Below are 22,535 nucleotides of genomic sequence, written 5' to 3' on the forward strand. Positions count from 1 at the left end.
AAAACTGCAAGGGGCGGTAACAAATTAGTTGATTGATAGGTGCGGCCTCCAATAGAAAGGACGCCGTTCCCCATGGTGATGTGGGGTCACGTGGAACTGTGATACGTGGCAGTCCGGCTTCTTACCGGAGCGGTTGCTGAGAGTAAAGTCTAGTAAGCGCGACAATATCCGACATGAATCGTCCAGGCGTCTTGTTCTTCTGCTTGCTGGCTTCTTCAGCTCTCTTAAATGACGTTGGCGCGTTCCAAGAAGAAGTGAAGATCGAAGTTTTGTACAAGCCGCAGTTCTGTCTCCGGAAGAGCAAACGGGGAGATGCGCTGAACGCACATTGCGATGGTTACCTTGTGGACGGCACGAAGTTTTACTGCAGGTGAAATCTGAGCTTTAAACATTTTGGTTAGTGGCGTAGTGGCTAGCACAGCACTTCACAGTTTATTGCTATTTATTTATTTATACTTGCATTTGCACAGTTTGTCTTCTGTACTCTGGTTGACTTTTTAATTGATCCCGTTATAATTGTTATTCTGTAAGTTTGCTGAGTATGTCTACAGGAAAATTAAGCTTAAGCCTCTATATAGCGACACATATGTACTTTTTGATAACAAATTTATTTTGAACTTTTCAATTCTGAGGCTCTCCCACTATTGTAAACGTCCCTCTGCATGTCTACTCTATCGAGACCTTTTTTTCCCCGTAGGCTTCAGTGGTGGAGCGGTACGTCAAAGAAACAGGCCCTTTTGATCATCTAGTCCGTGACAAACTCTTAATCTGCCTAGTCCCATCGACCCGCACCTGAACCATACATCTCCAATCCTTGTACTCGTCCAAACTTCTCTTAAATATTGATTTTGATTTGCTTTCTGTTAAAGGCCAATCTGGAAAAAAATCACTAAGCATCTACCATCAACAGATCACTTGCAATACCACAGGAAACAACACACTGGACCATTGCTACACCACCAGCAAGAATGCCACACCCTCACTTCGGAAGTCTGATCACCTGGCTGTACTTCTGCTGCTTGAGTATAGGCAGAGACTGAAGACTGTAGCACCAGCAGCTAGGACCAAGAAGGTTTGGACAAGTACAGGAGCGCCTATAGGGCTGCTTTGAATCGGTGGACTGGACTGTATTCAGGGACTGGTCTTTGAATCTGGATGAGTATGCTGCAGTTATTCATTAAAACCTGTGTGGATGAGTGTGTGCCCACAAAGCCTTACTGTACATTCCCAAACCAAAAGCCATCGATGAACCGGGAAGTACGTCATCTGCTGAAGGCTAGATCTGTGGCATTCAAGTCCGGCACTCCAGGCCTATACGAGAAAACCAGGTATGATTTGCGGAGGGCTATTTCAAGGGCGAAGGGACAATTTTGAGCGAGGTTGGAGATGATATCAGATGCACGGCAACTCTGGCAGGGACTGCAAGACATTACTTCCTACAAAGTGAAACCCAATAGTATGAATGGCAGTGATATTTCACTACCAGATGAACTCAACACCTTCTATGCACGCTTTGAAAGGGAGAACACAACTACAGCTGTGAAGATCCCTGCTGCACCTCATGACCCTGTGATCTCTGACTCAGAGATCGATGTTAGAATATCTTTAAAGAGAGTGAACTCTCGCAAGGCAGAAGGTCCCAATGGAGTACCTGGTAAGGCTCTGGAAAACCTGTGCCAACCAACTAGCGGGAGTATTCAAGGACATTTTCAACCCCTCACTGCTACAGGCAGAAGTTCCCACTTGCTTCAAAAAGGCAACAATTATACCAGTGCCTAAGAAGAATAATGTGGGCTGTCTTAATGACTATTGCCCAGTAGCACTCACATCGACAGTGATGAAATGCTTTGAGAGGCTGGTTTGACTAGACTGAACTCCTACCTCAGCAAGGACCTGGATCCATTGCAATTTGCCTATCATCACAATAGGTCAATGGCAGACACAATCTCCATGGCTCTTTAGACCACATAGACAACACAAACACCTACGTCAGGATGCTGTTCATCGAATATAGCTCAAATTGGATCCTTGACTTCCAAAACGGAAGACCACAATCACTGCGGATTGGTGATAACATATCCTCTTCACTGATGATCAACACTGGCGCACCTCAGGGGTGTGTGCTTAGCCCACTGCTCTACTCTCTATATATCCATGACTGTGTGGCTAGGCATAGCTCAAATACCATCTATAAATTTGCTGATGATACAACCGTTGATGGTGCAATCTCAGGTGGTGACAAGAAGACGTACAAGAGTGAGATATGCCAACTCATGGAGTGGTGCCGCAGCAACAACCTGGCACTCAACGTCAGTAAGATGAAAGAGCTTATTGTGGACTTCAAGAAGGGTAAGATGAAGGAACACATACCAATCCTCAAAGAAGGATCAGAAGTGAAGAGAGTGAGCAGCTTCAAGATCTCTGAGGATCTAACCTGGTCCCAACATATTGATGTAGTCATAAAGAAGGCAAGACAGTGGCCATACTTTATTATGAGTTTGAAGAAATTTGGCAAGTCAACAAATACACTCAAAAACTTCTATAGATGACCGTGGAGAGCATTCTGACAGGCTGCATGACTGTGATATATGGAGGGACTACTGCACAGGACCGAAAGAAGCTGCAGAGAGTTGTAAATCTAGTCAGCTCCATCTTGGGCACTAGCCTACGAAGTACCCAGGACATCTTTAGGGAGCGGTGTCTCAGGAAGGCAGCGTCCATTATTAAGGACCTCCAGCACCCAGGGCATGTCCTTTCCTCAGTGTTACCATCAGAAGCCTGAAGGCACACACTCAACGATTCAGGAACAGCTTCTTCCCCTCTGCCAGAAGTTGGTAAACCGACAAGTTCACTCTAGCTCCCTGTGCGATTACTTTAATTCTATTTTCCAGCTGCAGTAGGTTTAAAAAACACTTAAAAATCTGTGTATTTTTGCGTACTCAACTTGGTAGCATAATGGTTAGCAGGGCACTTTTACAGCACAGTGTGTTGGAGTTCAATTCAGGCATTCTCTGTAGGAAGTTCGTACGTCATTCTAGTGAGTGAGTTGGATTTTCCTCCCACATTCTAAAGACATATGGGTCAGTAGGTTTGATGGTCATTGTAAACTGCCCAGGGATTAGGCTAGGGTTAAGTAAGTGGATTTCTAGACAGTGCAGTTTGTGGGGCCGAAAGAGCCTATTCTGCATTCTATATCTAAATAAAATAAAGTAAACATGCTGTGAAGCTTCTGATTTAAAGAATCATCCTTTTCAGCGAAGGATAGACACTGGAATGAAAATCAAAACCTGATGATGTTGAAACTCTGAAATAAAAACAGAAAATGCTGGAAACACTCAGCAGGTCAGACAGTACCTGTGGAAAGAAAAAACAAAGTTAATTGGCGTTTTCAGGCCTTGCATCCTGAAATTCTTACCCTTGATTAAAACCCAAATGTGTGTTGTGGCCACTCAAAATCGTGCCCACGTTTTCATTCTTTCATTTGAGTGTTTTCTCAGACCACCACTCCTGCGGTAGCAACCAGACTCTGATTAAAATCATAAACATCATCTGCTCATATTCCTGCTCTTCCTCCCCACCCCTTTGCAGGCTTTCAAAGGCCAGGACCGTTCACTATTGATTGGTTTATCATCGTCACACATACCAAGGGTCAGATCTGCATACTGTCCGGACAGATCAGGTTGCGGGGACAACCGTAATGGAACACAGAGTGGAGTGTTGCAGGCAGAGAGTAGGACATGAGGTCATGGTGTAAAGTGTGAGGTCAAGAGTTTTTCTCTCGTCGTACTAGGGAACCATTCAATAGTCTGATACCAGTAGGGTAGAAGCTGTCAGTACGGCTGGTGGCATGTGCTTTCAGGCTTCTGCTCTGAGGATACAGCCTTAGAATTGAGGGGCATCCATTTAGAATGAAGAGGAATTTCATTAGCCAGCCGGTGGTGAATCTGTGGAGTTCTTTGCCACAGGTGCCTCTGGAGGCCAGGTCATCGGGTATGTTTAAGGCAGAGGCTCTTGATAGACTCTTGATTGGTCAGTGCATGAAGGGATACGGGGAGAAGGCAGGAGCTCGGGACTGAAAGGAAGAATGGATCAGCTGTGATGGTGGACTAGACTTGATGGGCCAAATAGCCTAATTCTGCTTCTACATCTTACTCTACGGCTTGTTCTGATGTGAAAATTAATTTAAATCCCTCTGCCTTTCTACTGCCTCTGATGCTGTTGACCGCAACATCTTTACCAGTGCCCCAGATAGGATTTTGCTGACTTTGTTTCACTTTTATCAATTTGGTTACCATCAACTCACCACCAATGCTCTGTCTACAATGGCCATCGTGGCCATCGTAGCCTCTTGGTTGCTAGCCATTTCAGTCCCTTCCCATTTCCAACCTTGACCTATGCCCACACATTGCTGGAGGAACTCAGCAAGTCAGGCAATATCTCTGAAATAAACAGTTGATATTTGGGGCTGATACCCTCCATCAGCACTGGAAATGAAGGGAAGAAGCACAAGCTAGCAGAGGGAGGAGGAATAGAGAAGCTGGGTGCAAAGGTAGAGGGCTGAAGGAGGAATCTAATAGAAGAGGACAGTGGAGCACGGAAGAAAAGAAAGGAGGAGGGGAACCAGAGGGAGATGATGGGTTGGTAGAGAAGGGGTATCCAGAATAAGAAATGAAAAGAGAAGGGAAGGAGAGAAATTACTGGAGATATTGATATTCATACCATCAGGTTAGAGGCTACCCAGACTGAATTTAAGGTGTTGCTCCTCCAACATGAGCATAGAGGAGGCTGAGGTCATGCGTATAGAAATTGAAAAGGGTAGCCACCTGGAGATCGTGCATTTTGCAGCAGACATCAGTAGAAGTAGTTCTCTTCTTCCCCCACCATCCCCAATTCTGTGTCGTCTCCAAGCACCAGATACAATAGACTCGCAGGTAAGTCACATCTGTCTTATTCCTCCTCCTCACCTCTTTGTACTAGCTACCTTGGCCTGAAGCATTAACGATGCCTCCACAGAGGTTGCCTGACCTGCTGAGTTCTGTCAGCGGTTTGTTTTTGGCTCAATCCAGCATCAACACTGTCTTGTCCAATTGAGGATAAAATTAGAAAAAAGAGAAAGAGAAAAAAAAAACATCCTTCCGGTTGTCTCCGGACCTTCATGGATAAGGATTTTCCCAAAAGAGAATGAAGAAAACTAAATAAATCATGTGAAAATATTGAATGAAGGGTCGCCAGACTTGTTCAAAATTAAAGGATGTATCAAATGTCCGGCTTCTAATTTTCTCCAAGCTTAGACATGACATAATGGAGGAGAGCCAATAAAAGACAGTAGGCGGGTTAGAATCTTTCCAGTATAGCAAGATAGCTCTCCTAGCCAGTAAAGTTGCAAAGGCTATCACATGTTAAGTGGAAGCAGACACTTTGCTTGCTTCCTCTGGAATAATCCCAAAAATTGCTGTAAGTGAATTGGGTTGAACATCCACATCTATAACTTTAGATAATATTCCAAACACATTCCTCCAAAAATTGTTTAAGCTTACACATGACCAAAACACGAGTTAGAGTAGCCACTTCTGCGTTACATCTGTCACAAATAGGGCTTATATTAGGAAAAATATGCGCCAATTTATCTTTGGACATAGGCCGTGTACTATCTTAAACTGAATTAAGGTATGGCGTGTGCAGATAGATGAATTATTGACAAGATAATAAATTTTACTCCATTGATTATCTGAAAGTGAATATTGAAGTTCTACTTCCCAGATGTGTTGAACCCTATCATTAGGCGACATGCGAGCATTCATTAACTGTTTATAAATGATAGCTATTAACCGTTTTTGAAAAGGTTTAAGCTGAAAAATAACAAGCCAAATTTACAGAGCAGGTCAAGGCGCTTTCTAAATGGTCGGCTATGTCGATGTCATTGATAGGTTGAATAAATGCTATAAAAATGGTTATTCCACCGAAATTTTTATATATATTTCAAGCAGTTCCCTGGTTTGTTCCAAAAACATTTTTTGATAAAATAAATTCTCTGATTTTGTCTTACGTTTGGAATAATAAAAGGTCTAGAGTGCATAAACTTTTATTGCAAAAACCAAAAAAAGATGGAGGACTGGTTTTACCAAACTTTAGATTTTATTATTGGGCAATTAATATTCGTTATTACTTTTTGGATTTATGATATAGATGACCAAGATCGCCCTTCATGGTTACAGTTGGAGGAAAATTCAGTAATGGGGTTTTCGTTAGCTTCTTTATTAGGAGCTCCCCTTCCGTTTTCACTGTCCAGAATAGGTAGACAAGCTCTTAACCCTATTGTTAAACATACTTTTAAAAATTTGTTATCAGTAGATTTTTTGAATTAAATGATTTTCTACTTTCTAGTAATATTTATTCTAATTCTTTTTTAAACCATCAACTTTGGATAAGGCTTTTTTTTACATGGAAAATTACGGGAATAAAAACTTTTTTAGATCTGTTTTTACAGGACTGTTTAATGTCCTTTTTGCAGTTAATGGATAAATGATCTCTAATACACATTTTTTCAAACACTGTCTTGTTTCCAATCCATTAATAATTATTTTCCCATGCGCAGAAATTGTTGCCACTGCTGCTGCCGCTCAGTGCTTAGAAGTATAGCATTGGTTCCATATGCATACTAAAACTGCCTCACTTTACCCCTCCTTCCTCCTGTTTTCAGCCTTGTTTAAAGTGTTGGAATATCTTACTAATCTCAAAAATAATGAATAAAAACTCTTTGAGAAAATGGAAACAATTGTCCTTCCTTCATTGTTGTGAGCTCTGTTTCTTGCCTCTCCCTGACAAAACAGAATCAGTCTGTAGAGAAGGCTAATTCAGGCCTTGCCTTTATTAGTTGAAATTTTCATCCATGCCTTTGTTCCTTGTACTCCTAGCTAGACTCCCATGTCCCACTCTACAGAGGACCATTCAAAAGTCTGCTGCCAATATCTTAAAATGCACCATGTCCATACGTCATGCTTCTGTTTGCTACCCTACACCAGCACTTGATAAAGTAGCCTTCTGCTATTAACTCTTCCACCATTTCATGGTGTTGGCCTTCCACATCTCCCTCACTTTCTTCATCTGTTGTCATAAAGACACCAATGCTCACTCTTCCAGTACTGTTCTTCTGCACATTTCTGAATTTAAAAGAATGAAGCCCCAGTCTCTGAAATTTCTAAATTAGATTTGGTTGAATGTGTTGCATTTGGCTTAATATCATCTGTGATTTCAGGAACAAATTCAATGAGGATTGGTAGTGGTATAAATTCTGCTTTGTCTGTTCACCAGCTGTTACTTCAGCTTCCCTTCAGCTGTAGATCATGAAATTCTATGTCAAAGAAACTTCCTGAAATTGACCATAGAGAATTTTTTAAAATGTATATAGATATAACCTCCTCTTAAAGTAATTTTTAAATAGAAACATTGTTCTGGTTAGGGACATCAATCACCAATGCATTTAATTTTTCATATGACTACTTGAAGTTCCTATTTCACTTTCTTGTTCCCTGTATCAATCTTCTGTTTTATTTTTATTAATGACTAGTGATGCCCAAAAACGAATACAGGTTTTCCCCGCTATTCGAAGGTAGAGCGTTCCTGTGAAACGGTTCGTAAGCTGGAATGTCGTAAAGTGAAGAAGCAACTACCATTTATTTATATGGGAAAAATTTGTGAGCATTCGCAGACCCACAAAATAACTTAACAAATCATGCCAAATAACACATGCCTAAAATAACAGTAACATATAGTAAAAGCAGAAATGATCTGATAAATACACAGCCTCTACAATGTAGGAATACTTTTCTGCAATTATTGCAGCACTGTCCACCGCAGCGAAAATCTCACGCAAGCGCTCTCGGCAAAAACACATGGCAAAAGCGCTCCCCGTAGAAGCACTTTTTCCAGTAACCTTTAAGCTATGAAGCTACTAAATAACACCTAAAAATACACAGCCTATATAAAGTAGAAATAATGTATGTACAGTGTAGTTTCACTTACCGGAATCGGGAAGACAGTAAGCACACTGATGGTGTGTTAGGCTGAGTCGTCAGAGGTTGGGGTGGTGGGAGGTAGAGGAGACCGGGGTGTCATCTCATCATCGTCTGTTTCCATCAGGACAGGCAGGTCACCTTCTTCTATGTCTGCCTGCCTCAATGTCGAAGGTCGAGTTTTGTCGTCTGATGTGGAAGGCTTGAGAAACGACAGTATGCTTGGCTGCTTAGCCTCGCGCATCTTTCTATCATACAGTCTTTGTAAGCACTCAAACCATCCTGCAAATATGCCCTAAACCTTCATACCCTTTCAAAATTAAAATCATACTTTTCTGCAAGCATTGCAGTGTTGTCAATCGCAGCGAAAATCTCACGCAATTGCTTCCCGTTCAGTTCCTGGAAGTCTTCACTTTCGGACCGTTCGCTACTGCGTTCGGCCTCAATTGTTATCCTTTCCTCTTCATCAGCTCTTCATCTCTCAGTTCTTGATCATGGAATGCCAAAACCTCTTCAACATCATCTTCGTCCACTTCCACAAACCCTTAGCCAAACTCACTATGCCCTTACTTTGTTCACCACGATCGAAATGCTTAATTATGTCTAGTTTTACTCTAAGTGTAACACCCTTACGCGCTCTTTTAGGCTTTTCTGATAACTTAGAACTCATCTTGCTAACGGATGCACAAAATAAACCAACATAAAGCACAGATGCTCACAGGCACGTGTTTAAGCAATGCCGGCTAGAATGCAGTTCCGGGGAGGAGCTCGGCTGCTCGGTGCGTGTGATGCCTTTTCTCTTAACAGTGAAAACACCTGTTAGCGAAAACAGGTGACTAATGTAGGTCTTTCGTAACAGTGAATTGACATAAAGTGAACGTTCGAATAACGGGGGGCACCTGTATCTGGTTTTAACATTTGCTTTAACACTAAGTGGCACCATTGCCCCCTCTTCTGCCTCCCCCCATGTATACTGCTCACAATACACATTAACGATTTGGAAGAGTGGGGGTCAAGAATAGTACACTAAATTGAGAGGAAGAGCAATTTGTTCAGAGAATGTAGAGAGCTGCCGTTAAGTGAGTGGGCAAGGGTCTGGCAGATAGTGATTAATACAAAGGAGTTTTGAAAAATCATGAGGTGTATAAGCTGTAGAACATGCTAATGGAAAGAGAAAGCTTGAACTGGGTAAATTAACAACTTCTGTAAGGTGGGTGCATGGATAGGAAAGGGTTAGAGGAATGGGCCGAGCTTGGGTATGAATCTTGGTGTCGAGCACTTGGGCCAAATGGCCTTGCTGTAATGCTGAGATCTTGAGTCTGATGCCACAGATGGAAGACTTGGCTAATGAAATGGCTCATTGTGATACAAAGGGAGAAAGTAAGTTTCACTAAATTGTAAAATTTCATAGTAAATCTGGAAGGTCACAGCATCCAAGCAGACAATGTGGTCCTGTTCCTCAAGTTTTGTGGATCGTCTTTATAATAATGTAGGAAGCCAATTACACATAACCAGAGTAAAACACAAAATGCAGGAAGAACTCAGCAGGTCAGGCAACATCAATGGAAAGGAATAAAGATTTCTTTATTAAAACAAAGGTTTCTTTCCCCCTTCCTTTCCAGTTCTTATTTACAGTACCGCCTTGTTACAACACTGAAATGACTTTTATTAGATAGCTGATGGTATTTGATTGCAATGAAGATTGGCTGTCCTCCCTTGCCCATATGAATCTATCTGCACCTTTAGAAATGGCTGACTATTCTTCCCTGTACCTCTGTAGTCTCTCTCAGCCATGGGACTGGCCCTGTCAGGTTCCATTCCTGCTGAGGTCATGAATTGTTGTCAATTCTGATTTATTATCAGATTAAAATGATTCACAGATGGAATCCATGCTAAGACTTTAACTCTCGAGCTCCTTACCTGAAGTCTTCTATATCATTCCTCCCTTAAGACCCCGTTTAAATCTATCTTTTAGGACTAGATTTCAGATAATCTGTATTATCTTGCACAGCTCCCTATCACATCTTGGTGTACTTCCTCCTGTATTGCTTTCATGTGCACTGTACAAATTCAGATCATTTTTTATTCAGTAAAGAGAAAACTTCTGTCTATTCTGCTGTTTTATGTAATACTGTTTTGCAATCTGTTTTCACTCTTGAACCAAGTCTGATGGTGAAAATGTTATTATCCCATTCAGAGAAGATCCATGCTTCATTAATCTGATAATCCAATGTTTCCAAGGCCTTATTGAATATTTTTAGTCTTCCAAGTTCTGCAGAAGGGATTCCTTTTAAGTGTATTGACCTTTGATTGACCGTCTTGTATATTAGATAGGCATACATATGTCATTTCCCTTGTATCAAGCATTGTTTTCATTGTGCAGCCGAAGCTCTGGTGCAAAGGACAACACTTTTAAAAGGATTTTCAGTTAACAATATAGGAAGAAAACAGCTTCTGATTTTTTTCCCCCTCTTTTAATGAAGTAACTGTTGTAATCCCCTAAGTCACAGCTATGAATGGAGGCATCTTCGGATACGTCAAGCAAAATTCTAGAAATATCAAGTTGAAAGTGATGTAGCTACCAACTGCAATGGCTGAAGAAATTAGATTTAAACATTTTTAGTACTGAATCATTAAATGCAAGTCTAATATGGCAGATCACTAAGTGTGAGGCAGTGTTTTGTATTAATATGTATTGGATCATAGTAAAATATAGAAACAACTTGAATACATTTTTGGCTTTAATTTCTACGTCATCTGGAGGATCTTTTATTTGTATTCTGCCTTTAGTTTGCATATTTGTCAAGTGTTTCAGTTTCTTCATAAAATCACTTTTTAATTTAAGTTTTGTTACTCTGGTTTATTTGAAATATTCATACGTTTAATCAAAAATATTTTGTTTTCCTAATAGTCGTGAAGACAGTGCAGGTCACCCTAAGTGGTTTGTGCTTGGTGTTGGCCAAGTAATAAAAGGATTAGACATTGGCATGGCCGACATGTGTGAAGGAGAAAAAAGAAAACTAATTATACCACCTTCACTGGGATATGGAATGAATGGTAAAGGTAATATCAAAAGTGAAATGGGTTAATAGGTTTTGTTTGCAATATTCAGCTATTTTGTGGAAGTCTCATTTAATCTAATGCAAGTTACATGAATAGTCTTGCCATTTAACCCTGAGGATCATCAGGCAATATAACACAGCTGAACATGTTCATGATTAGTATGAATTTCAGAAAGAAAGTGTGCATGTGTTTATCTGTGTTGCATCAGAATGTGGAATGCTTTAACCAAAAGCATGAATGTTATTTAAGAATTAATTTCAGGAATTATCTTTCAACACTTAAAAGCCATTGCCTTTTGATACATTGCAATGATGCATGATTATCTACGAGACAAACTTTGTTTTTATTAACAATGTTGGGATTATTTGGCATAATTATATAATATAACATGATTGTTTCCAGCATGGTATTCATTTCCTTGCATGTGATACTTATTTACGTGTCTGTGTTGCCTTGATTAATTGAAAATGTCACACTTCTGATATTTAAACTTTTTGTGCAGTGCTCTAGAAGATGGTTATCCACCTCTACATCCAGTGATGCGTATGAGCATTCGTGCATGCTGAGATAATGATGACTCTGGTCTTGTTAGAGTAGAATGCATGTAGTTATTTCAATACGGTATGTACACCCTGGAACAGTCATTGTTACTAACTCTACTAATAAGACTGATAGACTTGTGACTAAAAAATAAATCAGTGAAGAATTTCCAGAAGGACTCCATAGTTCAGGAAGAAGATGACAGTGAATGAAAGCTTGCCTGTATTACTCAATACTTAATATCATTTAGTACACAAGTGTAATGGAGAATGAAATTATTATTACATGGTTAAAGTACCGTGAACAGATTTTTAAACAAAAAATCAGATTATTAAGCATAAATTGGGTGGCTTGCAAAGAAGAGGCTAAGCATTTTGAAGAACCTATAACCAGAGAGCAGGTAATGCTAGGTCAGCATTTCAGGTGGAGGAGATTGTACGGGCATCATTCATAGTTTGGAAGACCGGTACACTTCTGGGTGGGAGCATTATACAAGGATTTTCCAAATGGAGGGGAAAGAAATGTCCTTTTATGCACTATTGGGTCACTGCTGTAAAATCTCAGACTGCACCAGTTGTGGTGTTCTTTTCCATAATGGCCGCAGCACTGATTTTAAGGGTAAGGGCATAAGCTACACAATGCATGTGATTGGAGGAGGCAGCAGATCTTGATAGGCATGCTAGAAGCGTGCAGAATAATTGTGCTGAAATTTAATTTGGTATCATTGATTACTATTTTACTCTTGTGTGCAGATAAAATACCCCCTAATGCAACCCTGATTTTTGAAGTTGAACTCTATACAGTGAGAAATGGACCACGGAGTGTGGAGTCTTTTAAAGCAATTGATTTGAATGGTGATCAACTACTCTCTCAGCAGGAGGTATGCCAGATTTCAAGTGCTCTCAGAACCAACAGCATGATTGCATAGTCTACTGGTTGTGATATGCTGTCATTTAGGGTATTTTTCTGATGGCATTAGTTTGAATCCCTCTGTAGTCCTTGACAAGTATAAAGGAAGTACAGTGGATTCTAGTTAATCAGGCAGCTGCTTATTTGGGACAACTCTTAACAAAGAGTAACTAATCAAGAATATAGCCGGTTCTCCCTTTGTTTGTTTGTTTGGGACACTGTGCCACTTAATTGATGCAGTAGACTGTCACCGAACCTTTTCTAACCAATGTCAGCCATGCACTTGTGTGGCCAGTAGACATTCCACCATGGTTCGAGCAAACATTTTTAAATGGTGTCAGTTGCATGTGTTTGTGTTCAAGAAGCAGCAATTTTTTTTGTGACTGGAACTTGTTGCAAAATAAAACTTCTGGTCACTGTGGATTCAAGCATTACTATAATTTCACTGCTTCAAATTAGGAACTATGAAGAATTTGAAGGTATTGACAATGTTGATCTTGAAAATAAAGATTTGGAGGATGCAGTAATCAACAGTCAAAAGAACACAACACTAATTAAGTCCTGTATTGGCACTGTTCTAATTTGTTCTGTATTTAAGTACATAATTTGTTACTCAATTTCTTTTTTTTTATGCCTTTTTAACTATTTTCATGAAACTTGCGCTGATTGGTACAGCAACTAACTGGATGTAAATACACAGATCCCGATGGTTCCCAATTAACTGGGATCTACTGTACTTGAATTGGATAATCACGTTGGTAATGGTAATTGTGAATTGGATGGAGAAAGAATTGGGTTCACAAATAACCATTGGTAAAGGGCCTCTGCCATCCTTCTATTCATCTACAGCTTGCTTGTGACTCTTAAAGGGGCCAACTAAAGCATCTCAATTTGCTCTGTCAACAGACAGTGAGGGATGCTGACTGAGCTGTGATTGCCAGCCATGTCACTGAGGTCCCATTTTATGAACAATGACTGGTTTGAAGTTCCCTCAAAAGACTGCTGCACAACTGAACGCACCTCGCTTTTGCAAGAGTGTAAAAGAAATTGGGACAGGAATGGATGGGGGGGTGTAAATTAAGTGGGAAGTTGGCCAGATTAGTGGGGGAGGGAGATTAATGCAATTGCTCAGTGGGTAGAGGGAACTACAATTTGTCAGTGGGGGAGTACATTTAGGAATATGATTTGCTACTCGATTATTGTAGGAGAAGGATTGTTATATTGCGAGGAGTGGGAGTCGTAGGCAAGGGTTATGATAGTGCATGGATGAGATGGATACTAAAAGCAGGCTGAGCAAGCAGATTACTTTCTTGATTTGATCATTTTCCCAGTGCCAGGTTGGTGACTGCGGGTGGAATTCCTGGGTTTTTTTCAAACCCAGGCATGGTGGGTGTTTTTTTTTTCACATGTGGCCTGGGCATTGCGTGCAGCACCTTAAGTCCTGTCGGTGGTACTCTTGGGCACTTGATATTGAGGATGGCTAGTTTCCATGCTGCTTCTGTGGAACATGAGGTGTGACTAAGGCAAATGTTCCATATATAGGGCAGGAAATGCTTAATGGGGTCATTGGGTAGTTTGTGGGATGGGAGAAGTGCATTGCCAGTCCACTACACGGCCCTGATGCATGGAATCCAAGTTCTGTCACCATTCCACATGTTTGTTCTGTTCTACTGGTAATTGCTAATCCATGATCTCTAAATGATGATGTGGCACTTTTATTTCAAGGAAGCTTTGTGCACATCATTGAAACATCTGACAGAACTTGCAAGTCCAGTGTCAAATGTGACTAATATGGACTACCTATGTAGGTGCATTTTATGTTATCAGGACCTTGATGAATGTATTCTTCAAATCCTGCCTAAATCAAAAGAGATACATTTATTGGGGAATGTTGAACACAAGCTGTGTTTTATGCAACTTGCATGTAGACCCAGGTTGTTTTTGTTTGAATTTTTATTGATAGTAGATTGTGCAGCACACAAACCTGCTATTTTGTGATCTCATTTCATATTACACCATGCTTGGGACTTGTCATTTTATTTATCAGCACTTGCATTATAAGACCATAAGATAGAGGAGCAGAAGTAGGCCATTCGGTCCATCAAGTCTGCCCCGCCATTCAGTCATACATTCCTTGTACAGTAACCCTTTCATTCCTGGAATCATTCTTGTGAATCTTCTCTGATCCCTTTCCAATGTCATTATATCATTTCTAAAATAAGGAGCCCAAAACTGCGCGCAATACTTCAAATGTGGTCTCACGAGTGCCTTATGGAGCCTCAACATCACATCCCTGCTCTTATATTCTATACCTCTAGAACTGAATGCCAACATTGCATTTGTCGCCTTCACCACTGACTCAACCTGGAGGTTAACCTTTAGGGTATCCTGCACAAGGACTCCCTAGTCCCTTTGTATCTCTGCATTTTGAGTTCTCACCCCATCTAAATAATAGTCTGCCTGTTTATTTCTTCCACCAAAGTGCATGACCATATACTTTCCAATATTGTATTTAATTTGCCACTTTGCCCATGCTCCTAAACTAAGTCTCTCTGCAGACTCTGTTTCCTCAACACTACCCACTCCTCCACCTGTCTGTATCATCGGCAATTTTAGCCACAACTCCATTAATCCCAAAGTCCAAATATTGACAAACATTGTAAAACGCAGCAGTCCCAACACCGACCCCTGTGGAACTCCACTGGTAACCGGCAGCCAGCCAGAATAGGATCCCTTTATTCCCACTCTCTGTTTTCTGCCGACCAGCCAATGCTCCACCCATGCTAGTAACTTCCCTGTAATTCCATGGGCTCTTATCTTGCTAAGCAGCTTCATGTGCGGCACCTTGTCAAAGGCTTTCTGAAAATCCAAGTACACCACATCTACTGCATCTCCTTTGTCTACCCTGCTTGTAATTTCCTCAAAAAATTGCAGTAGGTTAGTCAGGTGGGATTTTCCTTTCAGGAAGCCATGCTGGCTTTGGCCTATCTTGTTATGTGCCTCCAAGTACTCCGTAATCTCATCCCTAACAATTGATTCCAACAACATCCCAACCACTTATGTCAGGCTAACAGGTCTATAGTTTCCTTTCTGCTGCCTCCCACCCTTCTTAAATAGCGGATTAACATTTGCAATTTTCCAGTCATCTGTCGATTCTTGAAAGATCATTATTAATGCCTCTGCAATCTCTCCAGCTACTTCCTTCAGAATCTGCAGGTGTATTCCATCAGGTCCAGGAGATTTATCCACCCTCAGACCATTAAGCTTCCTGAGCACCTTCTCAGTCATAATTTTCACTGCACCTACTTCACTTCCCTGACACTCTTGAATGTCCGGTATACTGCATATGTCTTCCACTGTGAAGACTGATGCAAACTGCGCTTTCAGTTCCTCTGCCATCTCTGTGTCTCTCATTACAATATCTCCAGCGCCATTTTTTATTGGTCCTTTATCTACCCTTAACTGTCTTTTACCCTTTATATACTTAAAAACTTTTAGTGTCTTCTTTGATATTAGTTGCCAGCTTCCTTTCATAATTCATCTTTTCCTTCCTAATGACCTTCTTAGTTTCCTTTGCAAGTTTTTAAAAGTTTCGCAATCCTCTACCTTCCCACCAGCTTTGGCTTCCATGTATGCCCTTTCTTTAGCTTTTACTTTGTTTCTAACTTCACTTGTCAGCCGTGGTTTTGTCCTTCTTCCACTCATTTTTTGCAGAAACTCCAGCCATTGCTGCTCTGCTGTCCTTCCTGCTACTGATCTTTCCAGTAAACTTTGACCAGTGCCCCTCTCATGCCATTGTAATTTCCTCTATTCCACTGAAACACAGACACATTGGAATTTAGTTTCGCCTCCTCAAGTTTCAAAGTGAACTCAGTCATATTGTGTTCACTGTTTCCCAAGGGTTCCTTAATCTTAAGCTTTCTTATCGCCTCTGAATTGTTGCACAACACCCAATCCAGCACAGCTGATCCCCTAGTGGGCTCAACAACAAGCTGTTCTAAAAAGCCATACATTAGACATTTTACAGATTCTCTCTTGAGGTCCAGTACTGACCTGGTTTTCCCAATCCACTTCCATGTTAAAATCTCCAGCAACTATCATGATATTGCCCTCCTGACACACTTTTTCTACCTCCGGCTGAAATTTGTAATCCACATCCCGGCTGCAGTTTGGAGGCCTATGTACAACTGCCATTAGGGTCTTTTTACCCTTGCCATTTCTTAATTCAACCCATAGAGACACTACACCTTTCTACTGATTTGATATTATTTCTTATACACAGGACTACACCAACCCCTCAGCCCCTAACCTATCTTTCCAACACACCATATATCTTTGAATGTTCTGCTCCCAATGACAGCCATCCTTTAGCCAAGTTTCAGAGATGGCCACAATAACATACTTGCCAATCTGTAGTTGATTTTCAAGATAGTCCATTTTATTTCTTATGCTGTATGCTTTCAAATATAACACTTTCAGTCCAGTATTTGTTGTTTTCTGTTTTAACTGCACCATGCCTCTATTGCCCTGTAAATCTTCCCACTGGCTGTGATTATGCCTCATCTCCTGCCTGTCCTTTCTATCATCTCTGTTGCATGCTATCTTCGTTTGATTTCTGTTTTCCCCTTCGTCAGCCCTATCACTCCAATTCCCATCTCCCTGCCAAATTAGTTTAAACCCTCTCTACCATCTCTATCTGATTGATGAACATTATATTCAAGAAAAACATTACACGAAACACTTGGATGTACAGTTAAATTCCATTACTGGCAGTGCTAGAGGGAAAACTTGAAAGTTGGATTAGACTGTGGAGCTGGCAGAGAGACAGTGGCTGTCATTTGAACCCCAGCCTGCCCTTGCTCCAAGTTTGTGATCCTTAGCCAAAATGTCTAATCCTCTCAACCTGAAATTCCTTCTGCCACCCTAACCAACAAACACCCATAAGCCCTAAGTTTCTCTCTCCTATTGCTCACAAATTGGTGTACCTTATCATATGGTTTGAAAATGCTCTTAATAAATGTCCATAACTTTATTCAGTTTGAAAGTATTGTTTGACTGAGTATCCACTTCTGTATTTATGCAGTCTTCTAAAACCAGTGATTACTTGTGTAGATTTGAAATGCATTTTTTTTTAATGATTTCAGTTGAAGATATATGTGCACGAAGAGTTTACAAGGGATAATAGAATCCAAGATCCCTCTTACAAGGAAAAAGTTCTCTATGATATTCTCCGAAAAAACGACGTCGATGGAGATGGCTACATTTCTGCTAGGGAATACAATGTTTTCAATCATGATGAGCTTTAGAATTGTGCAATAAAATTGAATTTCTATCTATTAAAGTGTTTTTTTTAATATCTATAAAGTTATTAAATGTACATTTACTGTGGTACTGCAATGAGCAAACATACTGCAAAGCATCACCTTTTGATGTCTAAAATGTTTTTTAAGCCTGACATGTTTGATATTCACAAAAACTGAGGACTGCGTAACTCTCCTTTTTAGAATTTAAATGATATTGTACTGTTTTGATCACTCAAATAAATATTTTGAGCAAATGAACTTTTGTACATACTGTTTATTATAAATTGCATATTTAAATGGAAATGTAAGATTTTTACTCATGTATATGAAGGATGCAAGTAATAAAGTCAGTTCATTCATTCATCATTTTTATCCCATATATGCAGATATGGGCTTTGTAGTCATGTCAATTGATGGAGGTTGAGTCTGATGAGGATTGTTAGTAGATTGCAATTGGTGGGATGTAGCATGTGAAGAAGCATTTTCTGGCCTTGTCCATTTGTGAATTTATTGATCTTGAGATAACATTGCATCTATGATCTTGCAATTAGCTTTCTGGCATTAATACTTTTTTGGATGTCTGGAATTGTCTCCTGCCCCTGTGAATATGGGCCACTATTTCTGCTTTGTTACACTTTACAAGATCCCAAGTCCTCAGCTGAGGTGTATGCAGTCAGTGAAGGTATGGTTCATACTGGTTGCATATAGAAATCATTTTAATTAGTCTGCAACTGCCCTGCATTTCAATCAACCGCTATGAGCCACGTATTAGTTTCAATGGCTGATCAATTTGGTCCTTAAAAGACTTGTTGTTTTTAAATTAAAGTGAATAATTCTGGAGTGAGAGCAGATTTTTTGGATCTAGAGAACTGCATTTATTAACTGAATTTCAATAGAAAATTTCCAAGGAATATTAAGCTCTCCAAATATTGCAAAAAATAATCCCTTGTTACTTATAAAAGTACTCGATCATCTTTATAATCAAAGTATTTATTGTGACATGTAACATTGCTTTAAAGCTTAGATTCTTGGGCCTACAGAATTTGAGGTGACTTTTAATAATGCTTTTATTTGTCTAATGTTACAAAACATTAATTTTGTTCCTCAATTATTACTGTAAAGTTCCAGAGTTTTCTTTGAACTAAATTTGTTCTGTATATAGAGGAGTCAGTTGGTTATTTGCCTACTTAATGTAATCTGTTTAAACATGTTACTAAATGGGTGAAAACCAAAACCACTTAAGACTATTGATGTGTCTATGAGTATCTACAGTTTGAGTAATGTTAGCAGGAAAGTTTCAACTGGGAAAAATTACAAAATGGACTTTTGAGTAGAGGAAAATGGATTGGAGGAGATGAACAGAATTCAAAGATATAACAACTTCATGAAGCTTCTTCACAGTAGCACTCAGGTTCTTGTGAAATGACCAGAATCAAAAAAAGGTTGCATCTAGTGACATTCTCCCCACCCCTCTGCAGTCTTGCAATTTGGTTCAACTATTATATCAGAGTTTGCTTACACTACCTTGCAGGCAATGAGTACTAGCTCACAGCCTGGTATGAATACACCAATGCCCTTGAATGGAAAATCCTACAGAATGTAGTGGGTACAGCTGAGTCCATTTTGGGTAAAGCACTCCCCTCTATTGAGTGCATTTACACTGAGCTTTGTTGCAGATAAGTAGCGTCTATTATCAGGGAACCTCACCACCCGGGTCGTGCTCTTTTCTTGTTGCTGCCTTTAGGAAGAAGATACAGGAGCCTCAGGACTCACACCACCAGGTTCAGGAACAGTTATTACCCCTCAATCATCAGGCTCTAAAACCAAAGAGAATAACCTCACTCAATTTCATTTGCCCCATCACTGAAATGCTCCCACAACATATGGAATTGCTTTCAATGACTATTTTCAATTTACTAGGATGGTGCTGGGATTTGAGGACCTCAATTATAGGGAAGGTTTGAATAGTTTAGGACTTTATTCCCTGGAGCATTGGAGAACGAGGGGTGATTTAATAGAAGTATATGAAATTATGAGGGATATAAATAGGATAAGTCATTTATTATTTTTGTGTTTGCAGTTTTGCACACTTTTTCTGCTTCCTGGTCCTTGATTCATAGAGCACAAGTCAGAAATGGGCTGTGCCGAACTTACTCTCTCTGGTCCCATTCACTAGCACCTGGAGCATAGGCCTCTGTACTCTTTGCATACATGTACTTATCGAGACTCCTCTTAAAATTTGCAATCAAATCTGCATCCAACACTTCTGGCAGTTCTTTACCCACTTACACTGCATGAAGTCCTCCTTGGGATCCCCTTAAATATTTCACTTTTCACCCTTAACCTATGATCTCTGGTTCTCATTTCGCCCAACCTCTGAAAAAAGCCTGCTTGCATTTACCCTATTTATACTGATCTATGAAAGCCAATGTGCCGTAAGATCTCTTCACAGCCCTATCTACCTGTGGCACCCTTCTTAAGGAATTACAGATCTGTATTCCGAGAACCCTCTGTTCTACCACACTCCTGAGTGCGGAAGTTACTCTGAGGGGCAGGATATATTAATATTTGGAGATGTCATGACCTCAGCCCCCTCCTTTGTGAGAATCGCAAGAGAGAGAGAGAGAGCCTTACGGTTTGGAATGTGGGCTGGTCGCTCAGCAAGACAAAAGCCTTGGACATAGCCATTGTCTTGGGAGACACCTTTGTGGAATAAGGAACTGGCCTACGTGCAAACCCTCAGGGCAATGGGTGATGGGGGAAAGATTGCCTCGCCCCCACCCTGATTGACATCTACAACCCTGCTAGTCCAGATAAAAGGTGGGCTGCCGAGGCGGGGCCTCAGATGCACCAAGGAGACACACGAAGAAGACACGATAGTGCTTCCCGTCAGAGCGGGAAGCCATTCTGAAGGAAGCCATGTGCGTTAGATTCCGGATCAGGAGTCTGTGGCTGGACCCAAAAGGAAAAACCACTTTAACTAACAGCAGGGATTTGCTTCACAAGGACGACGGGCAAGTGTTCCTTTTCTCTCTCTCCAACACGTGAAATGCCAGCGGTTCCCGAAACGGGGAAGCCTGCAGACTTTGAGTGACTCTTATATTCCATTGGACTCAGTATCCCCTAGACAACGATAGAGCTCATTTTTGATTGATTATTACTACACCTGTGCTTTAGATTCAGTTTTGATGATGTATATGATCTGAATGTTTTGTATTAACCATACGTTTGTGCCCCTTTATAAATAAAACGTTTGAAAATAGTAGCACCAGGCTTCAGCGGACCTCTCTATCTTTACTGGGGGAACGTAACAAGTGGGGGCTCGTCCGGGATTTGAAACCAAAGGGGAGGGTCAGTGAATCGGGCTGTAAGTCCAAACTTAAATCTGGTTACGCAGGTAGCCAGACAGGAAACCAGCAAAGATGGATGTGGAGGAATTTATGAGAAACCCGACTGTAGAGGCGCTAGGGACGGCTACCAAATTAGACTTGTTAAATCTGGCAAAGGGGTTAGACCTCGCAGAGGTGAGGTCATCAATGAAAAAGCAGGAAGTGCGAAGGGTCATAAATCAGTATTACATTGGGAAGAAGGTGTTTGCAGCTGAGGATTTGGAAAATATCCCCGAAAAGAGATTAGCGAGTGGGACAGATCAGTTAGAGTTGGAGAAAGTAAGGTTGGAACAAGATCTTAAAGTAAAGCAGCTAGAAGCAGCTGCAAAGGAAAAGGAAAGGGAGCAGGCGTTCAAACTAAAGCAGCTGGAAGCAGAAGAGAAAGAGAAACATAGGAGCCATGAATTGGAGCTGAACAGGTGAAAGCAAGAGCGAAGAGCTCAAGGGGAAGAGAGAGAGGAGGGGTTTGATGTTAGTCGGGCGTGGAGGTTGGTCCCCCCGTTCGAGGAGACGGATGTTGATAGTTATTTCTTGCTTTTTGAAAAGGTGGCAGTGAATCAGAAGTGGCCCAGAGAGCAGTGGGTGGCGTTGTTACAAAGTGTGTTACGAGGGAAAGCACAGCGGGCATATGCCGCGTTGCCCCTGGAAGGGGAAAGGAATTATGACCAAGTAAAGGAGGCCATTCTCCGAGGTTACGAGTTAGTAGCTGAGGCGTATAGACAAAGGTTCTGAAATTTAAGGAAAAGGTGGAATCAAACGTATACCAAGCTAGCCCATGAGAAGGGTGTGCTCTTGGACCGTTGGTGCACCGCGGAAAAGGTGGCCGAGAATTATGGGCGTCTCAGGGAGTTATTTTTTATTGAGGAATTTAAAGGTTGTGTTCCGGAAGAGATCCGGATGTATTTAAATGAGAGGACGAATCAGTCCATCTCAGAAATTGCTAGGTTCGCAGATGAATATGCCCTAACCCACAAGACAAAGTTTTCCTCGCCATAAAGTTACCCGAGAGACAGTCGGCTGAGGCGGAGATCCCGCTGGGAGCTAGTGGTAAAATTGAGGAGAGGTCCTGGCTTGACCTGTTTTAATTGTGGAAAGGTGGGTCATATTGCATCTAAATGCTTTGCTCCGAGAAAGGAGCCAGAGAGAGAGAGAGCAGCGATCCCTATCGGGCGTGCAGTGGTAATCAGAAAATCGGCAAGAGGATCCCAGGGGAGCAGAGAGTGCGAGGGGTCGGAGATTTAGATAGATACTTTATTCATCCCCATGGGGAAATTCAACTTTTTTCCAATGTCCCATACACTTGTTGTAGCAAAACTAAT

General features: G+C 41.0%; 1 protein-coding gene across 1 annotated transcript; it reads left to right on the top strand.

The window, feature by feature from the left end:
- Positions 1-78: 78 nt before the first annotated feature.
- fkbp7 (FKBP prolyl isomerase 7) lies at positions 79-18,085 on the top strand. Its single transcript, XM_073047124.1, has 4 exons — positions 79-370; positions 10,924-11,075; positions 12,368-12,495; positions 17,669-18,085. The coding sequence occupies exons 1-4, from the start codon at positions 174-176 to the stop codon at positions 17,828-17,830; spliced, it is 639 nt and encodes a 212-aa protein (XP_072903225.1). The 5' UTR covers positions 79-173; the 3' UTR covers positions 17,831-18,085.
- The last annotated feature ends 4,450 nt before the right edge of the window (positions 18,086-22,535 follow it).

This window comes from Hemitrygon akajei, chromosome 5 (assembly GCF_048418815.1).
Source record: "Hemitrygon akajei chromosome 5, sHemAka1.3, whole genome shotgun sequence".
NCBI lineage: Eukaryota > Metazoa > Chordata > Chondrichthyes > Myliobatiformes > Dasyatidae > Hemitrygon > Hemitrygon akajei.